This window comes from Hakea prostrata, chromosome 8 (assembly GCF_041222555.1).
Source record: "Hakea prostrata isolate BN-2017 chromosome 8, UWA_Hpros_2, whole genome shotgun sequence".
Lineage (NCBI taxonomy): Eukaryota > Viridiplantae > Streptophyta > Magnoliopsida > Proteales > Proteaceae > Hakea > Hakea prostrata.
This window is the reverse complement of record NC_142607.1, coordinates 54,049,779-54,073,780: the sequence shown is the minus strand read 5'-3', so window position 1 is coordinate 54,073,780 and position 24,002 is coordinate 54,049,779. Positions and strand designations below refer to the sequence as shown.

Sequence of the window (24,002 nt, the reverse complement as noted above, 5' to 3'; positions counted from 1 at the left end):
ATCCCACCCGCCCATCACGATAGGGTCGTGCAATGAACATAATAATATACATGAACATTCTTTACAAGAGATACGGCGCTAGCTAGATCTAGCTATCTATCTATCTATCTATCTTGATTAATAAGCTAGAAAACCAATAGTAAGTAGTACATGTCTGCATCTAATAGCTATTCCCTCCAACATCGATCAGCGCATGACTGTGTCCACTTTGTGAACATCTCTCATCTCTGAGTTGAGTTAAAGAAGAACATCCATGTCCCATGTCCCATGTGTTGTGTTTTACTTTAAATTAACTAATTCGATCTGTTGTTTTATATATCTATGGAAAAGTGAAACAACGACGAGTTTTTTTTCCTACTTTGCAAACATGTCTAACTTAAATGTCCATGTGTTTATTTAGTGTTGATGAGGCGTAGAGCTTAGCTTGGATGCACGTGATGGATCGATATATCGAGGCATAGTCAGTCAATCGCAGAAATTGGGACACCGGCTGGTTTGCTGTTGGCCAAGTATATATATATATGGGTCCGCATTGGATTCAGATAATTGGCCCCCTGCTCGCGGCTGGAGGAGGAGGAGGAGATGACGATGATGATTGAGAATAATAAAGACCCCACCCACAGAGGACCCATGCATGATGTGCAACGTACGTTATGCAAATGCAATCAAAAGGGTAATTAATTAATTAAATAGGTACTGTACTTTTGGTCTGATTTGGAGGTTGGTTTTCTAAGGATGGAATGACCGGTTGGAAGGGTTAATTTATTTTAGAATGATCATGATTACATATAAACTTGTGTGTTTGGTGTGTTTGGTGTGTTTGGGTGAAGTGAGCTGTGCGTGTCTCACTCTCGGAGAGAGATAAATAAGATTGACATGAAGGCAGTGCAGGGTGGGTAGACAGAAAAATCAGTGAAAGCGTAAAACGCAAGTATGGATGGAATTCCAATTTAAACAAGGAAGGAAGGAAGGAAGTAAGGAAGGGATACATATTAACTAACTACATGCATTATGTATATACAGAAAAAGTAGATCATAGATTCTCTGAATCCCTACCATTCCATCCAAACCAAATGTGAGAGAGACTGTGAGAGAGAGAGAGAGACAGGGAACGGAACAGACGAGGAGGAGTAAGTAAGTACGTAATTGATCATTGATCACATAAACGGAATTTAAATAGTTTTTTTTTTTTTTTTTTTTTTTTTTTTCCTTTACAGATTGTCTCCCATGTAGTCCTTTCGTTGAGTTGAGGCCTTTAGCGACCCTTCTGTGACCTGTCCTGTTCCCTCCTCCCCTCTTCCTTCCTTGGATGCTTTCTTTCTGATTCTAGTTGAAGCATGAAATGGGGGGTTTTCCCACTCTGTCCAGCTTTTTCTAGGAAACGGTGAAAGAAGAAGAGAGAAGCATCCCAGCTGCCCAGGCCATGACTGGTTTAGCAACCTACCCACCTATTTAAGTTTGTTACTGCTTGTTACTGCTACTGCTACCATATAGTATATATTACCATGTTGTTCGTTTTACATGGAGGAAAATAAACCACACGAACATTAATAAAAGCTTTTTGAGCGAGCCTGCAACAATCTCTCCATTGGTGCCCTGCCCTGCCCTGCCCTGCCCTGCCCTGCCTTGCATATATAAATGTAGTTTCTACTTTCTACCATAACCTTCAAACAAAAGAAACACCAGCCTAATGTAGGTAGGAAGGAGTAGGACTCACATTAATTGCTTTCTTGGTGACTCCGGTTTATTAATCAAACTCGTGGAGGTGGAGCCACGAGTCTGGTTACATATAATGACTCAGATCTAACATCTCATGAGACAGAGATAAATAAAGGTAGAAATAAATGAATAAACCATTCCTAATTCCTCACCCGACCAACCCCTTACAAAGACAGAGACAGAGATAGAGATAGAGACAGAGACAGAGAGACATTATATTCCCGTAGGTGGGTCGCTAGCCCAAAGAAACTCCTGTCGAATTCTTTTCTCTTCTCTCTGATAAATGAAATTCCTGCCAAAATGATGTGGAAGAAAGATAAAGCAAAGAAAGGAAGGCAGGAAGGGAGACAGGCAGTGAAATGACCGTTTCAGCCCCTTTAAAATTCACAATCACCTACCTGGTCAATACTCCCTAGTCCCTCCCTATAGGCTCCAGTATCCATTAATTGTGCATTAATGTGGCTCGCACTTGTACACGAGGAGAGCGTTGCGTTGCGTTCTGTTCTTTCTCTTTCCTTGTTTCCATAATATGGCACGTGTTAATGCCGGCCACCCTCTCGACAATTTAAAATTTCAGACCAACGACCCAACCAGTCTTCTTCGTTGATTGTTCAAAGGTCTTAACTTCCATCTCCGCACTCTTCTCTCTCTCTCTCTCTCTCTCTCTCTCTCTCTCTCTCTCTCTATGCCCCTCTTTCTTTGAGACTCTCTTTAGAAGGTGATTGATTTCCTACTTAAGCCTGGGGTGGCGGCCCTCGCGCCCTCGATCGATCTCCCTGCTTGTCAAGTAACAACTAACAACACCGATGGGGAAAGGGAAAGGGAAGGGGAAGGGGAAGGGAAAGGGAAAACCCAACGCCAACCATTCTTGTTCGTCTTCCATTGACAGCAGCAACCACCCAACTCACTCATCTGCATCGTCTTCCTCTTTTTGCAGTCAACCAAAGGCTACAGCCACAGACTTGATTACAGATCTTCGTCTTGGACTCACCCTTTCAAAATCCAACCCTCTATTGCCCGATTCCTTCTCAAATGCAGATTCCAGGTACGTACATTCAACTACAACTTGATCTTGTATCACATCTTCCTCTTCTTCTTCTTCCCTTTCATCCCCTTCAGCCCCTTCAGCCCCTTATTCCAGAATTCAGAATGACTTGCTATCTTTTTCCTATCCCTTCCTCCTTTCCTTCCTTTTTATCTACTTCAGAATCAAGGCTTCTGTGATTCCTTTCGCTTTTCCTGTGTGATTAAACCATGTTGCAAATTTTTATCCAAAAAGAATACTAATTGCTCCCTCTTCCGTGTTGCACGAGTAATTCTCATTTGGATTTCCGCACAGATGAGAATTTTTAAACTCTTTCATTGGTTTGGCCTGTTCTAAAACCAAAAAAGAAAAGAAAAGCTATTCTTCTTTTTCTGTAATTTCTGGAAGACGATTTGATATCTGTTGCATTCTCTGTTCTACTACTAATTATATCTCTCTGTTTTTCCTGCCAAAAAACCATTAGGGAGCAAGCGTCAGACTGGCCTCCCCTGAAACCGCTCCGGAGGAGCACCTTTGCAGATCAGAAAGGGAACAATCGGCAAAGACCCACCTTCTTCGTGAAGGTATACATGGAAGGAGTTCCAATTGGTCGTAAGTTGGACCTCCTCGCTCACCATGGATATGAGGACTTGATCAACACTCTTGCCCCTATGTTCAGGACCACCATTCTCTGTAAGCTACTACTAAATCTACTGCCATATGTGAAATTCGATCAGTTGTAGCTTTAATTTGATTGCATCAGTCTCATCCTCTGTTAGCAGTTTTCTTTCCATCTCCTTACTCTTCCATTTTTTCTCACCAATCTGAATTACCATTTCAGCTGCGTACGTATATGATTCTCTTATACTCTTTATGTTTTTTTTTTCAAAAGATACAGACCCTGATAGAGGGATGGGAGTGGATTCTGATCCGGATCATCACGTATTAACATACGAGGACAAAGAAGGGGATTGGATGATGGTGGGGGACGTTCCTTGGGAGTAAGCCCTTATTATTAGCCTCACCTTCTTCCTCCTCGATCGATAATGAATAAAACTTACAATTCTATTTGCTCTTTTTCTCCTCCTTAATTCTTCATATGATCATCGTATGGTAAGCTAGCATAGACTCATTTTTTTTTCTTCTCTCTCTCTTTGCTTTGTATAGGATGTTCCTGGCTAACGTGAAGAGACTCGAGATCACCAGAGCTAACAGATGCCAGAGTTTTTAACACCTATCCATTCCTTTATCTCTCTGCCGGCAGTTTTCACTTGTAAACAAACAGTAGAAGGAAAAATTGTTAAATTACAGATGTACAGCCATACTCCGCAGTGATAGACGCATAGGATTCCAGTTTCCTCTTGTTCCCCATCATAGAGTTTCAGAATCCCAATGCTGAAACAAAGAAAATTCTACGAGTACTGTAAAATACTGGAGAAATTTAAATCCAGAGAAAAAAGGTTGTAGGGATCAAAATGTTTTCGAGAAGTCAGGTGAATCCACATACATGATATGAGCTCTCTCTAGTTTCTCTATCCTACTTAGTTTTTATTTATTTTTTTTTTCTGTACAAATTTTTTTACCTCCCTTTTACACATCTAGTTAGCCGGAGACTTATGGACACCACTGAAATTTTTAACTCTGAACCTGTTTTCCAGTGGCTGATTTTTTTTTTTTTTTTTTGAGTTTCGGATTAATCAATGGGAAAAATGAACAGGTACTTCCATACTTCTGACTAATGAGCTCCCACAAAGACTGTCTGTGTTTTTTCCTTCAGAAACGCAAACTTCAATTACATTGTTCGTCCCAGGATGGGGCAGTGACGGCAGGAGGGTTGTCTTCCCCTTTTTCCTTTTTTTCTCCCTAAGCTTCATTCTTTTTTTTCGGTAAAACTCTAAGCTTCAATCCTAAGGGTCATCCAAATTAGTAATTCCGAGACAGGATCATTTCTGTCAACTTCTGAAAAAAAATATGGCAATCTCCACTTTGACTGGGTAACAATGTGATTCAAAATTTTGTTTCACATTTATCTCCCTATAAGTTATGATGACATTCATATCATCTATTTTTCATGTCCTATATTCCAAATTCAAACTTTAGATTTGAATATGCTCCGCCTCAACCGCTACTAGAAACTTTCAGGGTGGAAACACACTTTTTGCTGTAACGAAGCTCTGTATGGATCAAAGCAAATGAAATTAGCAGTTTCCTTCAGATCTCTCTGCTAGTTTGCCAATTTTATGGCCATGCCCCCTATCTCAATCCCTCTGGCTTTCCAAGTTTATATCAATTAAAAGGTTTCATTACGCAAAATCAAAGCTCCTGCATTTTCAGGAGTCTTTGGTAGGCACAACAACCCCCCTCCCCCCCGGTCCCCAACCACAAAAAAGAAAGAAAAGAAAAAGGAAACAAAGAAGCAACTATAAAGATATCTGATACATCATCCAGCAATTATTCATCCAAAAAAAATAATAATAAAAAAAAAAAATTCAGCAATCACTTTAAAAACTCCAAACGAACCAAGGAAAACTGAGATTGGCACAAATTACCCATTTTGGATTAAAAAAATACCATGTAAATTCAGATAGCAATCAGTATTAGACAATAGAAAGCAAGAAAAATGCATAAAAGTGAACCCAAATATCACATCACATTTTCAGAAATGCCATTCTCACAAGCATGCATCCAAATGCTGTTTGATAAAATGCAAATACAACTCAAGAACTGAAAAGTGGGACACAGTTAGAGTTTACACATTCTATAAGTAAAAAAGGCTCCATACATTTGACAAAGAGGCACTGAATAGGGCCCATTCAAGAGGTCCACATAAACAAATTCAATTGTCTGAAGGACAACCAACAACTCAAGAACTTAAAAGAGGGACACAGTTATGAGTTTACCCCTTCTTTAAGTTAAAAAAGACAACGAGACACTGAATAGGTCCATCTAAGAGGTCTACATAAGCAAATTCAACTGTCTGAAGGTCCCTACCATCATCCTACCCCTAATAATTCCAGAAAAATAATTAGAGTGAAATTAACAAAATCTGTATATCTCACAGCTACCATTATCAAAAACTGAATGCCTACAGCCACCATTCTCCAGAACTGTCTGATGAAGCAGTCATTTGATTGAGGGTTCCTAGTCCACTAAACATGAAATACATTTTCAGGTCTTATGTAAAAGGATAAATGTTATGCCTGAGCACATGGCAGAACATAACCACTTTGATAAATATGGAGAATCCACTGTAACAGGATAAGTGTACATCAGAAGACCACTTTAAGCACTAACAGCAAATGACTACTTCCTCACTTTCATTCAAGTATCAACCAAAAACGCGAATCATCCAACTCCCAGAGGACTGAAGGCAAGTATAAAATCTAGGTAGGTCAGAATGTATTCCACTACTAGTCAAATGAAAAACTTTGAAAGGCAACTTGGCCTTTGCACCCACACACATAGGTAAAAGAAATTACCACCTGCCCCATGGAAGTTGTATGCCCACACCTGCTGATTCCTCCCCGAGCACTCCTATAGGTCCAAGTGCTAATGAAGGTGTATCATTACATTTCATGAACCCACTCAGCCACTCCCATATATTATATAATCTTATAACTTTTATTAGAATCTAGAGCATCTTTGAACAAAAGGATTCTTGGCCATCCACATCTGCAACCCCATTCAAAGTTTTCTTAGACATATTACAAACATATATCTTGCAGTACAAAAAGAAAAAAACTTTGACAGTATCATGAGTCATGAGAACCTTGTGCAAGGTTATATGGATGGGTGAGCGACACAATTCAAATATAAAAAACGAAGAAGAAAATCAGAATTATTAAAATAAAGAAACAAAACATTGGTCAATAAGGACCATTCAACTATGGGTCTCTTTGAAACTCTCACAACCCAAGTGCGGAATGCTATCACAAATAGATAACCTCTAATATTCTCAATGGGGCTTTAGGCACAGCCAAGACAGTGGGAAAATGGTCAACTAGGATTTAATGAGTGTGGGGTGAGGCAATGGATATGAGAGCTTAGAAGAGAAGAACCAAAAAAAAAAAAAAAAAAGTTTACAACAACACTTTCAAATGGCAAAAGTCAAATGGAATTGCAATGGTCAAGGGAGGGGAATTTAACATTGGTTTCAAAGTGGGTTCGGTTTAAGTGGGCTGTGGGAGTTGGATGGGTTATGAAATGATAGACATTAAAATTGAAAAAGGAAAACTCTCAGTTTCATTTGTTGGGTACACATAGGTTTGTAGATTGTACCGTTATAATTAATTAGATGATGGGTTTCTTGAGCTGAATGAGTCTCACATTTCAGCAAAACTTGAAATACGTCTAACATGTTTCACATGAGCAATCACACCTTATGATAACACTTACACATCCATATTTGGAGCTAGCAATATCATGCAAGAATTACATGAGAAAAGGAAAAAGAAAAACACAAGGTCATCGGAAACAGTCCTGAGCAGCCACACCTTATTATAACACTTATACATCCAAATCTGGAGTCAGTAATGTCATGCTGGAGTTACATGAAAGAAAAGAAGAAAAGAAAAGGAAAAAGGAAAACCCAAGTTCATCAAAGACAGTTCCGACCATTGCAAGAACCGTGTCAAGCAACGCAAACAATTTAAAAGCAGGTACATTAAATATCCATTTTATAAAACAGAAGTATAGACTGCTATATGTAAGTTGCTTATCTGAATTTTATGGTCCTCAGGCACCAAAATTTCATTACCCTGGATTTGGGTCCACCATAGCACAATTTTGAGATTCAACTAGATAGGGGACAAACAACAAGATGTATTAAAATTAAAAAAGACAAAGTTAAAAGAGAGTTTTAGACTACTGAGAAGACCTCTGCGTGCGTCCTGCAGCTTATAGGGTTGCCTGGTTCCAGTTATATTTTACATTCAAATCCTGAACCTGCAAACAAGGCGCAAACACACAGAAACAAGTAAATGGATTGAAACCAATAGAACACATTTTTATCGTCTCAAAAACAATTTCTATAACAGGAAGGCATGATTGCATCCCGCAACACCAACACTGGTTGACGCACTTTGTCGAACACTTGATGCCAGTATAGAAAACAATGTTCGATACAAGAAGTCTGTTTAGCAATCAAATTGATTACTCACTACCCAAAACTTTTAAGATGAATAAAGAACTCATTAATCAAAAGGGAACCCAGGCCCCCCGCCCTACTTGAAACAGCAAGGTACTAAAGCTTAAAAGCAAACAAAAAACAGGAAAACACCCAAAACCCAAAGATCAAAGGCTCTAGACTGAACAAGACCAAGATAGAGATGATCCAAACCCAGCAGATAAGAGTTTTCCTCGTGTTTGTCTTCCTCCTTTTAGGAGACTCGTAGTTCGATGAAGGTATGGTAGTTCACCTGCACGCAGGTGGGAAGCACTATCGACGTCTGTAATTTCTTTTTGTTTTTTTCGTTTAATAAAAAGTACCCTTATACTAGAAAATTTTGCATCAAATTGCACTCATATAGTGATCCTACAAAATGAGAGTCTTAAAGCAATAATTTAACTGTTTTCAGTAAAACTTTATTTTTGAGGTTTTTGAATTTTTTAAACATAAAATAGGGTATTTGCTCAAAAAACGAAAATTGATACTAGGCAATATGTTCTTAATTAAATAGAAGTGTAATGCATTGATTGATATAATATTTCATAGGAAGTAATATATCCATTAAAATCACCAGTTGAATGTTATGATATTCAAATACTTTAAACCTTGAGAAGGATAATTATTTTTGGAATAATTACTATTATCTACTAATATTATAATTTAATTATTAATTTATTTTTCTATTTTAAAAAAGAATTATTAATTCAACTTTAAATTTACCTATAATTACTATTGTTCTTTACCGTTAAATTCCATAAGTTAAATGATAATGTAATAATTTTTATTTATTTAAAATATTAAAATAACCTTAAATTTGATTTATTTACATTTTAAATTATATTAGATTATTATATTAATAATGAGGAAAAAAACATTAACCATAATTTGATAGTTACTTTTTTTATATTTACTTTTTAATTTAATATTAATTTTGAATTTTTGTTATTTTAATTCCAATTGGATGTTATCAATTTAAGAACTTTCTTGACTTAATAACAAAATTAATAGTTTCTTTTGGAATTTAAAATAATAAAAATCAAACTTTAAAATTGATTCCTCGTATGTTTATTGTGTTTTGCTTCTTAATTTTAGAAGGATAAAATTAATATTAAACATTCAACTCAAATGATCAATAAATACTATTAGAACGGGGTTGGTCCAAGTGGTAAGTAGCTTGACCCGCTTAAGCAAGGTTTCAGTATCGAATCCTTGTGGATGCAGAAAATTCCCGCTGGAAGACTCACCCACCAGAGCCACCGGTTTATAAACTGGATTGGCAACAAAAAAAAAAAAAAAAACTAACCGGTTGGCAACCAAAAAAAAAAAAAAAACTAAGAAGAAATAACGAAAATTTCAAAAAGAGTAGAAACCTTTTAATAATTAAGGCTATACTACAACTCTACAAGGAGGCAAGAGTAGTTTTTTTTTTTTTTTATTCATTGGGGTTTAATCAGTAAATCCACACAACCCGTGACTTGACGCTCGCAAGAACCACGGCTAGTTACCGGTTTTCAACCTTCTCCCCCTAATTATTCATTCAGAATTCAGGAGCGGAGGGCACAGAAGTGGAGGGAAATCAGAAGATCCAAAATTAGTAGGAAGAGCCATACATGATCAAAAATTCAAATAAGAGTAACTATGAAGCCTTTACCGGCGGTGGCTTCTAAAACGCCGGTCAAGTTTAGAATGTAATTGCATCTTCCAATCTTCTGTCTTTCTTCTTGTCGAATTTCATCCCAAAAGGAGAGAAGAGGAATAAAATGGCTTCGACTCTTAAGTATTAAACATTGACTTGTTTCATTCCTTCTACTTACGTTCGTAAATTTTGTACTCTCATGTTTCTTCCCCTCGGTTTTTAATGGTTAAAACCCTCGTATTCTATGTTTTTCTAAATCACTCCCAATGCAAAGGTGTAAGTAGACACAAGCTTCCGTTTCTTGAACTTCTTGTTCCTCACACGTTCCGGTGTTTGCAGCCCAACAGCCGAAAATTTAGTTCCAATTCGTTTGGATATTGAGATAGATGGGCAGCGGTTCAAAGACGCGTTTACATGGAACCCCACTGGTAAGCGTGATCTGATTCTACAAAACTTTCTATTTCATCATTTATTTCTTTAGGCAACTCTTTTCTGTATTCGATTTTTAATTTCGAGGATAAGTTGGAAGGAAATCAAGGCAACTCTGGACTTGTTTTGCTGTTGTTGGAAGTCTGGGAATGCCACGATGTTGTGTTGTTTGGCTTGGTCTTGTTTTTCCTCTTCGGTAAATTTCGATTTGATATAGTGTGGGATTGCTTTACATTTTACTTGCACAACTGCTGGAAGTTCATCACTATCATTCATCGATTTTAGCATTCAAACTGTGTGACACTACAGGACACTAAATAGATGTTGGTGGCCTGAAATTTCTAGTACGATATCCCCATTGGCTTTCTGGTGAAAAGTTTAATGATTCTCCCCCCCCCCCCTTTTTTTTACTTTTCCCTTCTTTGGGTGTAGTTGGATGGAAAGAGTTTCAACTAGATAACTGCAGTGGGGATTGTTTTGTTTGTTCTGTTGTGGTGGTTGGGAAAGACAGAGCCATATCCCTGCTCAGCAAGCAACTAGTATTGGACTGTAGTGGTTGGTGTGTGCTTAAATGCTGATTTTTCAACTCTTGCTACTGGCGACCAATTTGAGAAATTTAGTTTATGAAAATTTTGGAGACTTTGAGATATATCTACTCACACCTGTTAATGTTATAGGCATGTTGGTGCTAAAGAGAACCATAGTAAATCAACCTAATTTCTCCAAAAATATTGGTAAGGCACACAAAATGATATAATAACTGAAAACTCATCATTCATTCTCCCACAATCTCCAAGTATGCTTCCACTTGGGTTGGAAAGAGCATATGACTACCTAGTGGTCTCATACAATAGGATCTAGTGAAGAGAGGGGTCTCATCTATATATGTGTGTGTGTTTGGTAATGGTTTGGTATGGGAGGTTAGGGCAAGAAATTACTAGTTGTGAATTGGATTAGATTCCATAAGGGCTTAATAACTAGATCCACACTTGCATCTCCTTCCCCTCTCCCTCATGAATTTCCCACCCTGCTTCATTCATCACTGGATCCACACTTGCATCTCCTCCCCCCTCATTCTCGGTCTTGATCAATGGTTCTCTTGTGGGCTTCTTCCCCTTCTATGCCGAATGTGGCCTCAGCATTTGTTGAATTCAGGATCATAACATTGTGCGCTGTTGTGAAAAATAACAACGCAAATGTACGCTGCTGTAACAAGTAATATAATGATGAAAAAATCGTTCCCTCTAGGACTATAGAGTAAGTACCAAACTAATTATACCAATTTTATTCGAACAAATAATAAGAAAGAGAATTATCCTAGACTAATTTGTAAATTGAAATTTAAATTGAGACCTGTTAATAGCTAAAAACCTAGGGGTCAGATTTCACCATAACTAGTCCTTCCCACCCTTTGATCCATCTTTATAATCTGAAATATTTTTTCCTGATTGATAGTTGAGATTCCCTTCCCTTTCTACTAGTCTCTCTCGAGTACTAATAGAAATTCGCTCAATTGCTAACCTACTATATTTCCATGTGAATTAAAACAACTAAGAGATCATTAAATTCTATAGATTCCCATGTAACAACTATACAAACCATGTAAGTATATTTCTATCATACATGTAATTCATGGCATTTACTCCAACAAACTAAACACATAAATCCCTTATCAGTTCATTATGATTAACAAATCAGTTGATTTTTTAGCCTATATTTTTGGATTTACTTGTATTTGTCGAACCAGCCTGTCTTGGCTCATCTGTTTGCCTAGCCGACCTATATTTGAGGAATTTAATTGCCAGGAAGATAACTGATTTAAAGGGAATTATTTTCCAATATTATCTACAAACTGTTTGCTGATGTAAGAGAGAACAACTGGCTGTGTGGGCTCATAGCTAGCTAGCCTGTGATCAAGATTAAAGCTGTTTGGTGGAAGGAAGAGCCTTGGCTATTGATTACATTACAGTACCAGACATTATCTTAAGTGAGATCTTATTAAATATTTAGGATTTTCCTTAGTGATTTTATTGTGATAATTATGTAAGCAGATTTCTAATTTGGATAGGATACTTGGTGATGCAAATCCAGCCCCTTTCTGGATTAGGCCTGTGTTGGGTTGTATATCCACTGGATGGGTTTCCTTTGTAAATGCCGACTTAATGGACCTAAAAAATGGGTACATTAGTACAAAAATTCCCACATTTTAGTTTAGTCCTTATAGAGATTGATGAATGTTATTTGGTTAATCCTTGTTAGAGTTGATGGGAATTCCTTGTAAGGGTTAAATATAAAACCCAAGTCCAATTTGAACTTCTATTTTAAGAAAGGTTTCTAATTTCAGTTCTAGTTAGCTTCTAACTTCAGTTCAAATTAGTTAGGAGTCCAAGTCCACTTAGGATTTCTTAATTGCAATTAAAAGCCACCCATTGTGATCACTATTAGCCAGGTTCGGATTAATTAAATTCAGCTTTTAGCTCAGGCTGATGTATGCTTTACTGTTCCATTGAGAATTGTGTTCACAGCATTGGTAAGGAACCTCCAGTGCATGGGATTTGGGTCTCTTGTGAAGCCAAGTAGGGATTCTTCTATGTCTGTGGATTCAGCCTTCACCCAGGTTACTCCATCTCCTCCACTGCATTAAACAGGGCTCATACATCCATATAAGTGGCAGACAGCATTTTCCATTCCCTTTCCCTCTCACCTGTTCTTTTCTTTTTTAAAATTTCAGACTTCATTAAATCCTAAAACCTAGACAACCCCATTTATTCCAGGTTAGCCATGCAAATCCGACCATACTTGGAGGATCATATCCATGTATCATCACCCACTTTCCCTCTAAGTTTAAATGTCTTCTAACACCCATAGACCTGAGTTCTGCATCTCTAAAATATTCACCATATCTCTAAGATCCACCCATATCCCATAACCCAAGTTTTAGGGAGTCCTTCGTTGAATTGCAAAACATTGCTTTTGATAAAATCCTTGAAGTACTAGCCCTCGTTCAATTGAGGCTGCATCACTTAGGATTAGTTTTAGTTAGTTCCAAATTGTTAAAGAGTCCTAGAATAGTTGTTTTCTTATTGAAGCATGTCTCTTATATCATTTAAACACTTGTAATCAGCTTATGACTATGAAATAAAAACTTGAACTAAAGCGTAAGTTTTGTGGACCCCCCTCCTTTCTGTTTCTTCTAAGCTTTATTTTCCCTCTTCTCCCTGGAACTTTGATTCTTCTTGGGTTTCTTCATTGTATTCTTCTCTATTTGTCCCCCATTAGGGACTGCCATGGTTATCAATTCTGTTGGCACTTCCTGTCACTTCTTCCTCTCTCCCTTGTATGATTACTGGTTTTTTAGTTTCTCTTATTGGACAGTTATCATATTGTTCTTTTTGAAATCACATTTAATCATGAAAAAGTAGGAAGATTGCGTATTTCTACTTCCATTTGGGTGAAGAATCCTTTTGTTGATATTCTTGAAATTGTGCTTCTAATTCCATCAAACTAGATCATCCTTCTTTTCAATAGACCATCTATGCTGTGTTTAGTATTCATTCTTAGAGTGTAAAGAAACAACTGTTTTTCTCATCTCAGAATACATTGTCGACTTAGATAAGGACTGAGACAGTGTGGAATGGCAGGAAACTATTCATGTTGCTGACCTTATGTAGTGGCTAAATAGAGATGAACTGATTTATTCACATGATGCATGAATTAATTATCACACTTGAGGTTCTGCCATAGCTGAGATTTCCTCCCCATCCTCCTTTTCTCCATTCCTTAGTTTTTGTTAATGGATTTATATATATACACATAAACTGTAGCACACTTTTCTTGGAGCTTTATGCATACCATCATGTAGTGAGAACTTAATGGTTGTTGGTATTGAACCAGTTTTTGATTTGGGTGTTCTAAGTATTGTACCAGTTTATACCATCAGGGTACACCGTGTTCTTTTGGGGAGGCACAAACAGAAGAATTTGTCTGGAAGAGGAGGAGTACTTAAAGCACATGAAACCCTGATCTGCAATGGTTCTCCAAGAATTAGCCAAGAGCTTTCATTCACCATAATGGAGGAAGAATCCCCTCACTATTGGTGATGTGATCACGTGATGGGATCCCTTGTTGTTTGGGGTTGAAACTTCTGCCTCCCCATGGGCATTTGATAGTACAGGTCCCAATGGTGAAAACTCGGTCCAAGAACTGAGATATGGTTTATTCTTCAAGTTTTGGACTACGAAATAAAACCATATCTTGCTTTTCTTTTGTGAGCTATTGCTGGATATGATGCCATTTATGTCCTTGCTTCAGAATAGATGTGAATTTATCTTGCCACATAAGTTTTCAACACTTTAACTAGCATCCTTCACCCGACATGTAACACTTGGCATAGATGTTTGTATCAGGATCTGCCAACTCCCATAGAAGTTTGTTAATATGGCCTGATCTCATTCGAGTTTTGGGTGATACAGGGTGTACCATATATTACCTTCTTGGTGTCCTTAGGTAAGGCAAATACTGGTAGCATACATGTACCAGTAAGATGGACCTAACAAATAATGAGGACTCTAGTACTTTGAATGGTTGTCATTTAAATTGTCTGAATCTGCATCTAACTTATCTGTATGGGATCCTTCAATAAATGATTTTGATTTTTGTTTTGAATGTCAAAGATCCAGACTCAGAAGTGGTGGTGTTTGCAAGGCGGACAGTGAAGGACTTGAAGCTTCCTCCAGCTTTCATTACTCAAATTGCCCAATCTATTCAAGTGAGTTTTCTGAATTTATTCGTTAGCAATACCAACTATACTGTCTCACATTTTGTTTTATGTTGGATTCTATTAGGAGTCTAATAAGAGTTTGTATAGGAGTTAAATTAGAGTTTGCATTCATGTAAACTTCTATTCCTTGTAATAGTCTACTTTCCTCTTTATTATAAATAAAGGGCTTGAGATCATAGATCAATAAGCCATTCTGCCAAACATTGTATTTCAACATTTTACCTACACATAAGCATGGACGTGCCTTCTTTGTATTTGAAATTATTGTTTATGTCAGCGCAGAGGAGAGTAGCTAAAGTGTTTATCCAAGTTGCATCAAGCATGGTGACTTGTTTGCAGGTTAAACAGGGAACATGTTACCTTCTCGTTATGGTCAAAGCAAGGCCTTTGGTTTTAACTCATTTAATTCATTAAATCTCCCCCAAATAGGAATTGAACCTACAATCAGTTGGTTAACAGCCAATCGCTTAACCAATAAGCTACTGAGAAACACCAATAGATTAGATCTTGTAGAGTTCAATTCCCAATCTCCCATTCTCAACCCGTTTGTTTTTGTAGCTATTGGTCAAAAAGCATCCTCTATGGCTCAGGTAGTGACTACTGTCTAAGAGGTTCCCCCCGGGACGGCTGCACAGGGAAGGTACACTGTTGTGGTAGCTATGACTGCCGATTCGCCTGCTATATTACAATATCTAGCTCATCATACAAGAGTTTTTTTCCCCAATTCCTAAAGTAATTGGAGTGTAGCCTAAATACTAAATTCTCTATATATGCTGATTGCTAAACAAAAGGAGCTCTTGGTTTAATTCCATCACGGAGATTAAGGTTTCTAAAACTAAAAGGAAAAATAGGAATAAGATGTGATTGGGATGCTTTAGCTTTCTGCCTAGACTTTTTCTGCCGAGGATCTCGTTAGTGGGTCCATTTAAGTTTATTTTTCAGGACACTCAGAGATGAGTTGTGGCTGGGGGTGAAATGTCACTCGAACCCTGAGCTAGCTGGTTCTCTTGATGCTCAAAATAAATGGAGAAAATTCTTAACTCAAAGTGTATACTTTAGGGAGTGGATTGAATGGGAACAGGCTTTGGTTTTTTGGGGTGGGACTTTACAAGCCAGGATATGGATAAATACCTTATCTGGTGGATTATTGAGAGTTTTGTTGCCTGGTTGGAGATGTGAACCTACAACATCAACTCCTATGTCATATTATTATTAGACTAGATGGTCAGACCGCTCAACAATGTGCTGCTAGATATGATCTCTATTACCCATGTACTGATCATAAGAATAGGACGTAATCCAAGTTTGGAATTTGAGTGTAGTCAAAACCATTATATTGTATTGAGGAAATGTATTCCTTTTCTTTTAAGCTATCAAAGATTCAAACTCCATATCATTTTGGTATCCATTAATTACCAAAATTGAATAAAAAAATGAACTGCAAACCACAAGTTGTGTCCTGGCAGCGACCAGGGAGAGTTGATTCTGTGACCTTCACTAAGAGGTATTGATCATTGCCAACTGATCCAACCCTTTGGTGGTATATATAATAGTTCCCCCCCCCCCCACCTCTCTTTCTCTTATATGTATAAGCTCTCTTGTACCAAGAAGAATTACTGAACAGGTTTTTATAAAATACTAGATGAGCAAGAGTACATTTATAATCTTGAATGAGCAAAATAGGGTATGAGAAAGTTCTAAAGAAATTGAATAGAAAGGATATACTAATGGTATGGCACTGTGGCTAGGAGAAAATTAGTTTCGTCTAGGATATAAGTAATGTGGTTGGGGACCTGATGTAATCAGGATTGACAAGCATAGGGCAGTGCATATTTTAGACCCAAAATCAGCCCACAAACGTGTGGCACCAAGGGCTGGCTGAATCACTTGAGGGTTATTTTAGTGATCTTACCACCCCTTGAGTTCGAATCACTTGAGAGGGGTATTTTAGTCATTTCGCTGAAATTTCGGTGTTTCAGCCATAAGCAAAGTTTTGGAACTATGATGCTACTTGAGCCACTGAGTAGAATATATTTGAAGTTTCATGAACAGGGTGAGTGTCTTGAAAGGGTGGAGTTGTTTGAGGGAAAGATATCTTGCAGGTGAGAGAACTATTCCATTTTAGTTAATTGGATTAATTGCTTTTAATTATCTAAATTACACTGTCAGTGCTATATCAAGGCTTATCTTTGATAGTTGGCCCCAAGGAGAGCTGAACTTATGACCTTTTCCTTCTGACATGTTGGTCTTTTCCAGCTGAACAATCACCTTAATTTACTATTTTGAGATTTTAGTCCAATTAAATGACATCTAGCTTCTGACTCACTTTAAGTACTTTCCATTTCTGTGTATTTGTTGCAGTCACAGCTGACAGAATTTCGATCATTGGAGGGGCAAGAGATGTACACTGGTGAAAAGCTTCTGCCTCTCAAGGTTTATTGCAGTACAACACTGTAATTCTGATCTTTATGTTACCTGTAGTTGCAAAGTTCTCTCAATTGTTTCAATATTTGACAAAGTTGATGTTTTCCTTTTTTGCTTGCCTCAGCTTGATCTTCGCATAAACAACACCGTCATAAGGGACCAGTTTTTGTGGGTATGTTAGCTAAAAGAAATGGTTTTGCGTTAGAAGATTGAATGTAGTGCACATCATCTTAAATGGCCACATGCTAAGATTTCCAGTTCTCTCTCTATTTGCTGCATTAATTGTGTAATAAGTTAAATAATTGTATCTCAGGACTTGAATAATTTTGAGAGTGATCCAGAAGAGTTTGCAAGAACCTTTTGCCAGGACTTGGGCATTGAAGACCCTGAAGTTGGAGTATGTGCACTTCTTGTCATCCAAGTTGTTTTGAAATAGGATTGTTTCTTTACCCCATTCTGTTTCATTGATTGCTATGTTATTGTTTACGTAGCTAATCGTTCTTTATCTTGACGTGGTTGCTATTTTATGTGTTTATAATTCTATTTTATGGCTGTAAACAATCCCAAGATCTGTAATAAGTACTGGTAGAGAGAAGAAGAATGAAAGATTGAGGGAGAAGAAGAGAGAATAATTGGAGAATAGGACCGAGTGATAGAATCTGTGTGCTCTACTTCTAGTCTTCTACCTTACAAGCAAGCACATAATTATAAGATATTGAATAGAATGACAAAAGAAAATATAACTCAAGTATAACTCTTACCTAATTAAGCCTAAAACTTAGTAGGAAATTCACTTAGATTAGGATACTAATAACCAAACTGAAACCAATAAGGAAACCACGATATGGGGACTTCCCTTATTGTGTTACATCATATTTTCTCTCATTATTTGTATCACTCTCCCTCAAGCTGGAGTATACACAAAGAAAGCTCCAGCTTGGACAAATAAGAATAAACTTGAAAGGCAACACCAATATTGAATCGTGTTGCAATTAGACACCAACATGCTCAAATCAGCACCCCAATCCATATCTTCACAGCAACCAATGAGAACATCAAACACCCTTCCCAATGAAGGTCTTAAAATGCAACATGCAATGGCAATAGAAGAGTCCATAAGTGTAGCTCTTGACATCTACTAAAATTTCACCAAATGTAGCACCCCTAAAGGGACTCCATAAAATTGCAGCTCCAATTTGTGCACAAAAACTCTCATGAAAGTGCAACTCCCATGGCTACACAAAAACTCCGTAAAAGTGTACTTCCAATGACTACAAAAGCTTACCTTCAGGGAGGCACTCCAACAATCAGGCTCACTTTGGAGTCCATTAAAATCTAGAAAAAATTCTTGCAATCGGCATCTTCAATCTCCCCCTAATGTGTATCATTATACATGACCAAAAGTAACTAATAATCACCTCAAATGATGAATATCTGAACAAATTTCATAACAAAAGAACCCATAGATAAAATCCCAATTATGTCTTCAATTATCCTCCCACAACAACAAATAAAATTCCAAACTGATGTGATCTCCACCAAAATAATGGCAACATTGGTAAATCAGAATTCTTCAAGGGGTTATTGGTAAATAAAGGAAAAGAAGGGCAAATCGGTAAATATGACTAGACTGAAACGGGAATGACACAAATATAATTAGAGAAATCCCCAAAAGAAAACACAAATAAAAGCCAAAGAATAAACTTGGAAAGAGAATAAGCCTAAATTTAAGCCAAACAATAATGGAAACCAAAATAAAGCAAGTCTAGGAATTAGGAAATTTAATCAGAAACCAAAATCTCGTACAGAACCAGAAAACTGAATCAGGAACAAAAACAGAATCAAGAACAAAACCAGAAAATAGAATCCAGAACAGAACAAAACAGAAAACAAACCAAGAATTGAACCAAAAAACTAAATCAGAATTTGAACTAAGAATAAAACCAAAAACTGAACCCAAAACTAAAACCAAAATTAACCGAACCAACTTCTTCCTGAACAGAGACCCCCTTGAAACTTGAAAATTGAACCTACTGAGACAATAACGAGACCCATCAATCTTGCACGTGCAACTTCCCTCATTTTCTTCCTCTTCTCTTCCAGTTTATCTTTCTTCTTCTTGCTTTCTTTCTTTCTTTCCTTTTTTTTTTTGGGTGAACAAGAAAACACCAACAATCAACAATTGAGGCTCCTCAAAACCAATCAAGAAGCACAGAGTGCAGATTGCACAGATCGCACAAGAGGAACCAAGAACTCTTGAGAATAGAGACAAGAAAATCGATGAACAAACCCACCCACCCCCCTCCCCCCAAAAAAAAAATCATAGAACACAAGGACAAGAACCTCTTCAAGAAGAATTGAACACAAACCAGAATCTGAACCATCCAAAAGTTCCAGATACCGACCATTAGTTTCTTCACTTCTGGTGCATATGCCGCCACCAAGGAATATGCTTCATGGCAGCTTCAGCTCTTTACTGAGAATCCGACTCCTGATACGATTGTAGCCCTTCCTAACTTCCCAGAAGATATGAGTCTTACCTTCTCTAATATCACACATCTAGATGCGCGTCCACCACTAAACGATAACACCTCGAAGAGATTCCCACCCCCTTTTGAAGGGATCTACCAAACCAATTCCAATCATAGAAAGGGGACCAGTTAAATGGGAGAAGTCTTCAATTGAAAATAAAATTTTATGGGAATTCTAGTTCCATCTTTTCATTGAACTAGGGTCCCATTCTTCAAACTAGAAATCTAAACGATTCTCAAATCAACAATAAATTATGGCGCTCTAATACCATGTAAACCATCCCAAGATCTGTAACAAGTCCTAGGTAGAGAGAAGAAGAAAGAGATTGAGGGAGAAGAAGAGATAATAATTGGAGAAGAGGACCGAGTGGTAGAATCTGTGTTTTACTGTACCCATGGTGGGAGATCTCGCGAGATATCTCGCTTTTTCAAAAAAGTGATATGAGATCGAGATCGAGAGCAGAAAGTTGGGATACTTGCTCGAGATCTCGTCATATCTCGCTATATCTTGCCATATCTCACCCTAGATCTCGCTGGAACTCTCAATTGTCTCCCTTTTTTTGCAGATTTCAGTTGGATTTCCACTTACAACTATTCTTAGCACATCTACAACATCGAAGGAAGATCAATCATTCTCTGTTTGTCTTGTGAATTTATGATTTAATGACTTATATAGAACTTCTAATTGTTATATAAATTTATTATTCTATTCTTGAAAATTGAGATGTGATATTCATATGGATGGAATTTTTATGACATTTAAGTTATTTGATGCATTTGATACACTTGCTTTCATTTATATGCCTTAAAGGTTCTATATTACATGTTGTATAACCTTGCATTCCCTAATTCTACAACATTCGGTTTCACACTATGGGTACTTAGAAATCACACTTAGGGTTATTTTCTGACAAATCTAGGGCCTCCAATGTGTTCAAAATGCCTTAAATAGGCTAAATACCAAGTTTCAGCCCAATTGGGACCCTAAAACCCACCGAGTTGATGCCAAAAAATCGCATATGTAAACCGAGATGGTCAAGATCTCGGTTTTTCAAGGTGGCGAGATCTCGCTCAAGAGCAAGATTTTCTACCATGACAATACCAACAAACAGATATTTATAATAACTGAAATAAAATTACAAAAGGGAATGTAACTCAAATATAACTCTTTAGTTTACCTAATTAAGCCTAAAGCTTAGTAGAAAACTCACTTAGATTAGGACACTAATAACCAAAACTGAAACCAATGAGGAAACCACCAACACTAAAGACCCAAGCCAACAAAGAAACAACAATAGGGGGACTCCCCCTATCATGTCACATCATATTCTCTCTTATTATCTCTAAAAATTGCCATCACTGTTGTCACTCAAAGTGATGATCTTCAAGGTGGAAAGCAAAGGTGTCTATTTCAGAGACAGACAGACAACAGTCAAGACCTATTTATGTGGTCAAGTCTGAGTCCAAAGTGGCTCTTCAGGTGTTGAGTTAAAGTAAATTATGCAAGCCTTCGGAAAATTCTGGATTATTGAAAATATGAGGTAATATGTGTGAAATCAACATCATCCTGTATCATAACCTCTGTTTTTTACCATATTAACCAGACTGCTGAAAATAAGAAGGTAGAAAAAAGAATCTAGGATCCAAGAAAATATACTGAATGTATGATGGGTAAATTGTCTGGTAGATGTTATTGTTCAACATTGGAGTTGGCTCTTGTCCTCCGAAAACATGCACACTGTTTTTCCCTGTGTTTCTATAGGGATTCAGTTCCATGCTAAATTGGAGAACAGTTGATTGGGATCTTTGCCATGCTTCTTTTATCTCCCCCTCCCCAGCCTAGTAGTGTCATCATTCATCAAAAAGAAAATTGCATTTGGTGGAGCTGGCTGTTAGGAGGCTTCTCTTTTGTGAGGAGTTAGTTCCATTCTGAGTCAATATAATGTTGGTTTTCACTGCATTTGCTTCGTCTCACATGTTTTGTCTCTCTTTATTTTGTCAATAAAAATCATGAGAGATTGTGGTGGAACGAATACTTTTTACTTTTTTCCCTTTACAAGTTTTATTCCATCATGGTTATTACTCTGGTAATGTGGCAAGCACCTTGTTGCATAGTGGTTTAGTTATCAGAATTTGATTTTGACAGTTTCTGACCCTGTTTCCATTAATATATAGCCTTTGACAAAATTTAAATTCACCTAAAAACAAATGATATTTACATTCTCTTTTCAATGCATGGAATAGATCTGTTGCTTGCCCTTCTCTTTGACCTTTGTTAGATGGAACTATTGAAATTTGGAATAACTTGTTTACTTTGCATGGTACAGCCTGCAATTGCTGTTGCAATCAGGGAACAACTTTATGAGGTTTGCATTTGGCCATTTTTTTGACCTTGGTTGCCTTGAATTGACTATTAAAGTTGAAGTTTGCACACTTCCGTGATACAGCTGTGGAGACAGTTCTTTTATTTGTTAGGCTCAAATAGCATTCCGTTTTCTAGATTGCAGTTCAAAGTGTGACAACTGCTAGGGAATCAAGAGTTAGCAAGAAGGGTCGACGTGGGGCAGAACATGTTGCAGCCAGGTTTGCTGTTTCCATATTAATTTTATATGCTTTCACATCTTATCCTTTCTCCGGAATGTAGTCATTAATGTGGTCTTTTTTTGTTTATTTAAATTTTTTTTTTTTGGGGGGGGGGGGGTTGGGGTGGGGTGTGTGTGTTGGGGGGACCATAACCACCTACGATGACCCCTTTTGTACTTGTCTTCTACAGTAAAGCAGGTGGCATGGCCTTGGATTTGATGAAGTTATTCGGTGGCAAATCAAATGTCATCCGGTGAGGATTATTATTTAGTCTTGATTGTTATGAAAGTTCTAGTCAAGATGTGAGAAACCTCGTGCAGTGGACCTATTCTGAAGTTGGTTCCTGTACCCTACTTTGTGATGCTATATATGTCAAATATTAAGCCATGTGGAAGATGCCCCTGTGTTTCACTAGTAAATTATGTAGCCCAATTGCCCATATTTTTGTGACCTAGTACGGCTTCCACTTGCAGTAGAAGTGTCTTAGTAATCATACTATTTAGGAATGTTTTACTGACTGTTTGGTTAAAAATGGTTTTCATTCTTTTATTTAGGAAAAGGAAGGAGTGGGATTTGTATGAACCTATTGTTGACCTTCTATCAAATGAGGAAGTTGATGCTCTTGATGCAAGAGAAGAGAGGAGTGCTCGATGAGTGTTACTGATAGGTGCATTTAAATTGTGTATGGAGCTCTATGGGGCAAGCACATGTTGGTGATTTAGTTAGTCTTGATCTTCTATTTGACATAAAGTGTCAAAAGTTGTCCTAGTTTCTATACACAGTATGACGTTGCAAGTAAATCAGTCATGTCAAATATTTTGCAATTTTATTCACTTTGGTTGTATGAAAAGAAGAGTTGGCGATCCTTGGTGTAATGGTTGAGTTGTAATAGTGCAAGCCATTGATCGTGAGTTCAAAACTTTGAAACGCCACCCTTTCCTGTGAAGCAGTGGATAAGGTAGGTACATTTGCCTTGTTTACTGGATTACTGCTTTTATTTTTGAAGTGTGAATAGAGGGCTTGTGACAAAGATGATGGACATGTAACATGCCATATGCATAGTGGAAAGTCTCAAACTAAATTCCCTGCAAGTAATTCATTCTGTGAAGCTAAGCAGCTTGGTTACATATATAATTTGAAATTTTCATATCTGCTTTGTTCTCCGCATTGGATTTGTTGTCTGCTTCTTGGTTTAAGTTGGTTTAAGATACTTCGTCCGGGGATAGCCTCTGATCTAACTATGGTAGTACATCTTGTTCAGCTCCCTTTAATGGTAGCATTATATGGTATCTGCTCCATCCCCCACACCATACATTCAGGTGGGGACTCCACCTTTGAGACCTGACCTGACAAGGTAGGATTCAATTCCTTTTGAATGTTAATGTTGTGTTTATTATTATTATTATTATTATTATTTTTTAAAATTGTGTGTGTGTGTGGGGGGGGGGGGGGGTTTGGAGGGGATGGAAGCTGAACCATTTACATCAGAGGCTAAACCCAAATACAGTTCTCGTAAGCCAAGTTAAATACTGTGCTGGGGATTAGCCTCTGACGTAAGTTATATACATTACCCTGAAGGGGAGCTAATCCAAATCTGGAATTACTGAATACTGAGCTCAACAGGGAAAGCAGAAATGGAAAAGGTAATGTGAGAAAAAAGATATTTGTGACCTAAATGAACCTAGTTGAGTCGCTACATCTCTGAATGG

At 37.4% G+C, this 24,002-nt stretch overlaps 2 protein-coding genes across 4 annotated transcripts; both read left to right on the top strand.

The window, feature by feature from the left end:
• Positions 1–2,342: 2,342 nt before the first annotated feature.
• On the top strand, positions 2,343–4,880 carry IAA31 (indole-3-acetic acid inducible 31). The gene is made up of 4 exons (XM_089166738.1): positions 2,343–2,764; positions 3,228–3,436; positions 3,636–3,744; positions 3,911–4,880. Exons 1-4 carry the CDS (start codon positions 2,526–2,528, stop codon positions 3,972–3,974), a joined length of 621 nt encoding a protein of 206 aa, XP_089022864.1. The 5' UTR covers positions 2,343–2,525; the 3' UTR covers positions 3,975–4,880.
• A 4,524-nt stretch (positions 4,881–9,404) lies between these two features.
• BSH (transcription regulatory protein SNF5, putative (BSH)) lies at positions 9,405–23,473 on the top strand. Of its 3 annotated transcripts, none has more exons than XM_089165782.1 (10): positions 9,405–9,598; positions 9,886–9,974; positions 14,655–14,743; positions 17,117–17,188; positions 17,304–17,351; positions 17,493–17,576; positions 22,038–22,076; positions 22,211–22,293; positions 22,484–22,546; positions 22,848–23,473. In XM_089165782.1, the coding sequence occupies exons 1-10, from the start codon at positions 9,549–9,551 to the stop codon at positions 22,945–22,947; spliced, it is 717 nt and encodes a 238-aa protein (XP_089021908.1). In that variant the 5' UTR covers positions 9,405–9,548; the 3' UTR covers positions 22,948–23,473. The 3 variants fall into 3 exon arrangements, with proteins under 3 accessions (XP_089021908.1, XP_089021907.1, XP_089021909.1); XM_089165781.1 differs by having other exon boundaries at positions 9,407–9,598; positions 14,649–14,743; positions 22,848–23,472; XM_089165783.1 differs by lacking the exon at positions 9,405–9,598 and adding an exon at positions 9,603–9,687 and having other exon boundaries at positions 14,649–14,743.
• The last annotated feature ends 529 nt before the right edge of the window (positions 23,474–24,002 follow it).